Here is a 7,372-nt window from a genome sequence, read left to right on the forward strand (position 1 = left end):
CAAACACCCGCCTTGTTCAAACACTAGGTATATTTCTGCAGGGAAACTGAATATTTAAAGAGAAGGTGGATACATCAAAACTATAAATTTTTTCCAGCTCTGGTCAGGTTTTACCACCAGATGAATTATGAAAAAATGTTTCCGTTTTCCAGAGCCTTTTGTGTTTCACAGTCACAGAAGAGAGGTCTTCGACTTTGAGGTCAACGCCCTCCTCGGAGAGCAGATGAGGGCTCTCGTGGCAGGACCACGAACACATTTGTTAGGGGTTGGTTCCACGCTGGGCGTCGCCTCATTTGCTCCTGGGATCCTCACGATGGCTCTTTGCCACAAGGGCTGTTTTACTAAATACCCAGTTCACAGACGGGGAATCAAGGCCAAGGGCAGTTGAGAAAGCGGCTCACAGTGACGCAGCTCCAGATGGTCTGCTTGACTTCAGAGTCCTTGCGGGACGTAAGCACCCTCGCTCTCCTCTTGGAACAGCTGGGACCAGGAGAGGTGAGACCAGACCTGACTCAGATTCAGCTAGCTCCTTCATTGCACATCTGTTAGAGAAAGAAGCAGAAAGGAAAGTAAAAGTGCAAGCCATTGCTCAATAAGCCCTGGAGGTGGGGGGGAGGCCCTCCCCACCACCACCCTCACCCCCCACCCCCCAAGAGCTGCTTTGGCATTGACACTTCTGTGCCTGCCTCACTGAACTTGAATCCAGTTTTGCAATCAGAGCCTCGGGTCTTTCCATGATGAGCAAAACCAGCTGGAGACTCTGCACTGTGTGTTTGTCCTCCTGCAGCCTAGACGCTCACAGCCCCCCATTGGATCTGAGGCCCCTGGAGGGGAGAAGAAGGAAGGCCCTCGGGACCTGAGGCCACGGTGAGTGCTTCACTGAGAGCAGGTGGGCCAGGAGACCCAGGAGGAGGGCTGCTCTGGGGCCTCACTTCTAAAGGACGATGGGCCCAAGAAGTTGCCCCTGCAGTTGGTTTGGGAAAAAGAGTCACTGTCAGGAACCCCCATCCCATTCAAATCCCCATCCGGCCAGCTCCTAGCGGGAGCCTGGGTCTGAAGTTCAGTTTCTTTACTTGATAAATCGAGATAAAAATCTCGATTTATTGAAGTTTAAATAAAAACATGATTAAGCAAGTGATTAGACCAACCAAGCTGCATCTTCCCCTCCATTGGCTGGGGACCCCTGGATCCTAGACAGAGAGAGAGAGGGCCTGGACCTCAGATCATAGGAGCTGTCATGGGCCAAGGCATTTCCCTAGCTGTTCTCTACAAGAGTGGTTTAGGGGTATCATCTTTATAGGAAAAGATGCCAGCTGAATTGTCTCAAAATTGCCACCTGCAGTGTTTCTTGGGTTGTATACTTATTTAGGGAGTTTGAGGGGCAGGGGCTGGTGATAAAGATTAAGGGGATTATCTCAAAGCTGTGTTCCAGAGTATCCGACTTCTCTGACATCAATGGTGTATATGAGGGAGTTGGTTTGAGGGGAAGGGACAGGATACAGCAGAGCTGAAGGCTCCCCAAACAACAAAGTCTCATACATATCAGCTCTCATATGAAGATAACTTCTCTAATCCTCGCCCGTCATTTCCATCCCTCTCAAAACATAACATCCTCTGACATCCCCCGAGAGAAGGTCAGAGTGAGAGGACGGGACCTGGTAGGACCAAGGGCTCCCTGCTGTCACTCTAGCTCTTCATCCAGTGGGACTAAAAGGGAAAATGGGGAGCTTTCAGGAGCTGCTGGTAAAGCCTGGGGCTCCCCCAGGGTTTCTCAGCCTCAGCACCCCTGACAGTTTGGACTGGACCACTCTTTGCTGTGGGGGCCGTCCTGTGCGCTGTAGGGCGTTTGGCAGCATCTCCAGCCTCCACCCACTAGGCACCAGGAGCAGTGTCCCCTGACGCCCACCGCTGAATGTCTATGGGCTTCACCTACCCCCCGGGGAGAAAGCTCATCCCTGATGTAGTTCCACAGCTCGAGGCCTGACTGGAATCCCGTGGGGCTCCTCCACTTACCAAGCGCTTGACGTTTGCTTTGTGGTGTGTCTCTATCATTATTTATTTTGGGCTGTGCTGGATCTTCGTTGCTGCGAGAGCTTACCTCTAGCTGCGGCTAATGGGGGCTTCTCATTGCAGTGACTTCTCTTGTTGCGGAGCACAGACTCCAGGGCATGCGGGCTTCAGTAGTTGCAGTTACCAGGCTCTAGAGCTCAGGCTCAGTAGCTGTGGCCTATGCATGGCCTTAGTTGCTCCCTAGCAGGTGGGATCTTCCACGATCAGGGATTGAACTAGTGTTTACTGCATTGGCGGGCAGGTTCTTTACCACTAAGCCATCTGGGAAGCCCTCTCATTTTTTGAAGCTACTGAATGTTTTTAAAACCATGACAACATGAAAGAATTTCACAGACATTGTATTGAACGAAAGAAACCAAACAACTGATGCCATTGACGTGAAATTCAAGACCAGGCAAACAAATTAAAGGTCACAGAAATCAGAGCAGTGATCACCCGTGTGGTGGGGTGCATGTTGACTGGGTTGGAGTTAAGGAAACCTTCTGTCCTCTATCTCGATCTGGGTGGTGATGACTCGGATGTGTGACGTCAAACTTTATCAAGCTGAGGACTTTGTTTTGCGTGCTTATTCTATATAAGCTCACCTCAACATCTAATGTAAAAACAACAGTTTTCAAATATTTAGTCCTTTATGTCTTCTTACTATTTGGATTTCACATCATCTAAAATCCCTCCACACTTGAGTTTCTTTTTTGAAGTTTTAAAACTCTTTTTGTCCACACTGCGTAGCAGGTGGCATCTTAGTTCCCCGACCAGGGATTGAACCTGTGTCTCTTGCATGGGAAGTGTGGACAGAACCTTAACCCCTGGACTGCCAGGGAAGTCCCCACACTTGAATTTCACGTGATTTCATGGACCCTGCAGTAAGCTTGTTTTCTGTGTCTCCACCCAGGAGATCATTTGAGTCGTGGTGACAGCTCTCCTTTTCCCACAGACAAAAGGAGCATGGATTTGATGCCACAGAACCTGCTGGGCGGGCAGGCAGGGAAAGCCTGCAAGACTGGTGTCGGTTGGCAAAGGTAATCCAGAGCCCTGTGTCCCTGGGGAAAGGACAACGTCTGCAGAAGTGCTTAGGCATTCTCACAACATGTGACAAACGTGTCCCAGGAGAATAGTTGTAAATGAGGCCTGCCTTCTCCCTGGTCTCCATTATGTATACGAAGCTATGTCACTGGAAGAAAAATATTCCATGGTTTATACTATTTTGGAGTGCAAGTCAAGTTCTTGTTAGGTACCTGACCCTGGGCCACGGGACTCCAAGGGCAGAAATTGTCCCCTTGGACCTCACCTCTGTGAGGTTAATGTATCACCAAAAAAGCCCTTTAACATTGCCTCATTCATGAATGTAAGCTCCAGCATGTGTTCACCTGCAGACATAGCAATGCCAGCCCTGCACAGGCCATCAGCCAACATCTCCTGAGTGAATTAGGTGAGCTACATATGTGTAACAGAATTAGATCATAGTTCTTTCTGTGTCAGGAGGCACTGCTGCCTAACGTAGGATGCAGGCATACTCAGTCATTCAGTCGTGTCCGACTCTTTGCGACCTTATAGACTGTTGCCCGCCAGGCTCCTCCGTCCATGGCAACCCACTCCAGTATTTTTGCCTGGAGAATCTCATGGACAGAGGAGCCTGGTGGGTGGGCTGCAGTCCACAGGACCCCAAAGAGTTGGACACAATTTAGTGACTAACACTTTCACGCCCCATCTGGGCTTCTGCTTCCACCACAGAAAAGTAAAGGAGGAAGCTTAGATCTTCCCCAGGGCTCCCTCCAGCTCTGATATCCTCCTGTGGGCCAGGGAATCCCTGTCCTCACCTGGCCTCCTCAGCTCGCCCTGAAGGAGCTGCACCCAGGGCGCTGAGCTTGAGGAGAGCACCCGGGGGAGCGGCTTTCTTCCTCACCCCCAGACTGCTCTCGCATGAAGGCCACATGAAGATCCCGGCAAAGATCCCTCGGTACTGCCTAGGGACACGGAGAGGATGGGGGAGGGGAAGGGGTCCTCTGGTCCCTGACTTCTTCCACGAAGAATCAGTCTGCTTAAGAGAGCGAGGAAAGCCAGCCAAGTGCCAAGGAGAACACTCAGAACGTCAGCGATCATTTATCTCAGCCCCTCGGGGTGCGACTCCTGAGAGAAACAAAGGCACAGCAGAGGAACCGAGTTCCAGGTCATCAAAGTGAAGGAGGCATTCTACAGTATGTGGCCTCTTCCCGCCGACTCGCCTCCGTGCACAGGGCTCCCAACCTCCCGCCCAGCACCTGCTCTCCTCTCCCTCCTACTTTCCTCAGAGCTTTCCCTGTCCCCAGCTAGTCCCAGGTTCCTGATCGTGGCTAGGATCTTAGCATCTCCCACTGCCCCACCTCAGTTATATCTTCATAGCCTCTTAGAGCAAGGTTGGAAAAGTCCCCTGATGCTAATCCGTTTCCTCCATCTCTTTGGCCAAGGCTCCATTTCTCTCGTTTCCCTCCAGATGCCCCCCTTACATGTTTCTTCTCTGAAGCAAATTAGCAGCTCCTAATGATGCTCTGGGACTTTTCTTATTAATAGTTGGGTTAGAGGTAACAGAGATGCTAGGAAGATGCAAAGAGAATGTAAAGTCTGGACTGGCAAGAAGATCCAGAAACCATGTGGGCTTGGCTAAGAATTTGGCTTTCCTATCTGGGGGACTGGAAATCTTTATTTCACTCATCCACAGGGATGCGGATGACATTCTTCCGTGTGACGATGTGAAGCCGCAAGATAGTGACCTGTCAGCTGAAGAAAGAATATTTTTGGAAGAGTTTCCCAACCTAAAAGCGGAGCTGGAAGTGGACATCCGGAAGCTCCAGGCCCTTGCAGACCGCATTGACACAGCAAACAAGACACTCACCAAGACCAGCGTGGTGGCCAATTCCATCCCCGTGGTCTCCAGAGCCATGAGCATACTGGGCTTAGTCCTTGCTCCGGCGACAGCAGGGGGCAGCCTGGTGCTCTTCGCTGCAGGTAGAGTTTTGGGGACAGCAGGGGAGGTCACCAGTATCTTGACCAACGTTTTGGAACGTTTTCATAGTCAAGAAACCCAAGCTCAGGTGGGTAGCCTAATGCCCTCCAGTGGCCAAAAGGCCAGGCAAGCCGGGGTAGACTACATCATGGCCGCTGGAAAGGTGATTCAGAATTGTAGAAGCACCATCGAGGGTGTTCAGAAGAGCATCCGTGCCTTTCAGATCACCAAGGCCCACCCACGCCTGGCCACTGCTGCCAAGCGCCTCCTGACCAGTGGCCAGGTCTCAGCCCGAAGGAGCAGGCAAGTGCAAAGGGCCTTTGAAGGTACCACGCTGATGATGAAAACCAAGGCTCGCTTGCTGGGCAGTGTGATGGCTGGCTTTTCCCTCAGCGTGGACTTGGCCTCCCTCCTTAAGGACTGGAAGCAGCTGAAGGAGGGAGCCAGAACAGAGCTTGCAGCAGAACTAAGGGCCCGGGCTCGGGAGCTGGAAAGGCAGCTGACACAACTCACCCAGCGCTACGAGAGCCTGCAGCAGACGGTGAGGCTGTGCGGTCCCTCGTGGGTGGCGCAGAGCTGGGGGAAAGCTTTAACTGGGCTTATGGGCACTGGGGTCTATGGGAAGGGTGATGAGGAAGCCAGTGTGTGTAGTTTGTCTGCCTATTCCCAAAGATGTGGGGTGTCTGGTGGCCCTGGAGGTCCAAACAGTATCAAGTACATCTTGATACTGTTCTGGACAGACCTGTCATGCCTTCTGTTTTCCCATCAATGCTTCTTTTTGTTTTTTAACTTGTACTTTGTTTAGAAAAACAACTTTTTATTTTGTATTGGAGTATAGTTGATTAACTATGTGATAGTTTCAGGTGGACAGCAAAGAGCCTCAGCCGTACATACACATGGACCCGTTCTCCCCCAAATTCCACTTCCATCCAAGTTGCTACGTAACGTCCATCAGTGCTTCTTGACATCCATATACTGGGAAGAGGGTCTTCCCAGTGGTACAGAAGAGGACACTGAATCCTGGGGAGCGTTAGGGATTGAAATGTATCCCCCTAACCTTTATACATCAGAGAAGGCAATGGCAGCCCACTCCAGTACTCTTGCCTGGAAAATCCCATAGACGGAGAAGCCTGGTAGGCTGCGGTCTATGGGGTCGCAAAGAGTCGGACACGACTGAGTGACTTCACTTTCACTTTTCACTTTCATGCATTGGAGAAGGAAATGGCAACCCACTCCAGTGTTCTTTCCTGGAGAATCCCAGGGACGGGGGAGCCTGGTGGGCTTCTGTCTATGGGGTCGCACAGAGTCGGACACGACTGAAGCGACTTAGCAGCAGCAGCAGCAGCAGCAAGCTTTATACATAGAAGTGCTAAGCCCAAAGGTGACTTTTTGTTGCTGGAATCTTTGAGGAGGGGTGACTGGGGTTGAATGAGGTTGTAGGACTGGGGCTGTAATCCTCGGGGACTGGTGTCCTTATACGAGGAGGAGGGAACCCAGGGGGCTCTCTCTTTCTCTGCCTACACCGGCACAGAGGAAAGGCCATGTGAAGAAGGGCCAAGTCTACAAGCCAGGAGGAGTCCCCTCACCAGGAACCCAACCGACCAGCACCTGGATACAGGGCTTGCAGCCTCCACAACTATGAGGACATACATTTCTGCTGTTCAACCTCCCAGACTGCGGTGTTCATAAGGAGCTTATATAACTTGCCAAATGCTTGCAGCAACATGGAAGGAGAGGCAGAATGACAGCCAGGGAGCCTGACCTAGGCGCTGGGGCCTGGATCTCCAGGCTGAGCTGCCCCGGTGGCTTCACTCTGATTGGTGTTTTTGTGGTGTTTTTTTTTTTTTTTTTTTTTCAGAACCTCTTGCAAGAAAAAAAGCCTATGATAAGCTCCTCTTCGGAGGGAACCATGGGGACCGTGCCTCTGCCACCAGCCAGGCGTGGGGAAGCCGGATCCCAGGTGACAGGGGAAGATGAAGGCAATTGAACTCGGGGTCTCTGAGTGGAATCAAAGGGGACCAGAGAGGGGGTGGGCAGGGTTGGCAGAAGCAATGCCTGGAGACTTTCCAGCTGGCAGGCCCAGGAGGCCCCCAGGGCTCTGGCAGCTGGTGAGTGTCACCCTGCCTGCTAGTGGGAGTCAGTTGGTTCCCCTCTTCCTTCCCGCATGTAACTCACTCCCTGGACTCCAGCGTCTCCTCCCCTCACACTTACTCTCTTGCACTGTTGACGCCAGGCTCTATGTTAAGTGCTGACATCAGACACAAGGGCTCCTGGGATGGTGGGTATGTTGTGTTCTCTCTTGTGTATCAACTCAGGTCGGGT

At 51.7% G+C, this 7,372-nt stretch overlaps 1 protein-coding gene across 1 annotated transcript; it reads left to right on the forward strand.

The window, feature by feature from the left end:
* The first annotated feature begins 417 nt into the window (after window positions 1-417).
* LOC136164277 (apolipoprotein L6-like) lies at window positions 418-7,044 on the forward strand. Its single transcript, XM_065929075.1, has 6 exons — window positions 418-495; window positions 788-867; window positions 1,691-1,743; window positions 2,963-3,043; window positions 4,762-5,591; window positions 6,909-7,044. The coding sequence occupies exons 1-6, from the start codon at window positions 418-420 to the stop codon at window positions 7,035-7,037; spliced, it is 1,251 nt and encodes a 416-aa protein (XP_065785147.1). The 3' UTR covers window positions 7,038-7,044.
* The last annotated feature ends 328 nt before the right edge of the window (window positions 7,045-7,372 follow it).

The sequence above is a fragment of the Muntiacus reevesi genome, chromosome 1, assembly GCF_963930625.1.
Source record: "Muntiacus reevesi chromosome 1, mMunRee1.1, whole genome shotgun sequence".
NCBI lineage: Eukaryota > Metazoa > Chordata > Mammalia > Artiodactyla > Cervidae > Muntiacus > Muntiacus reevesi.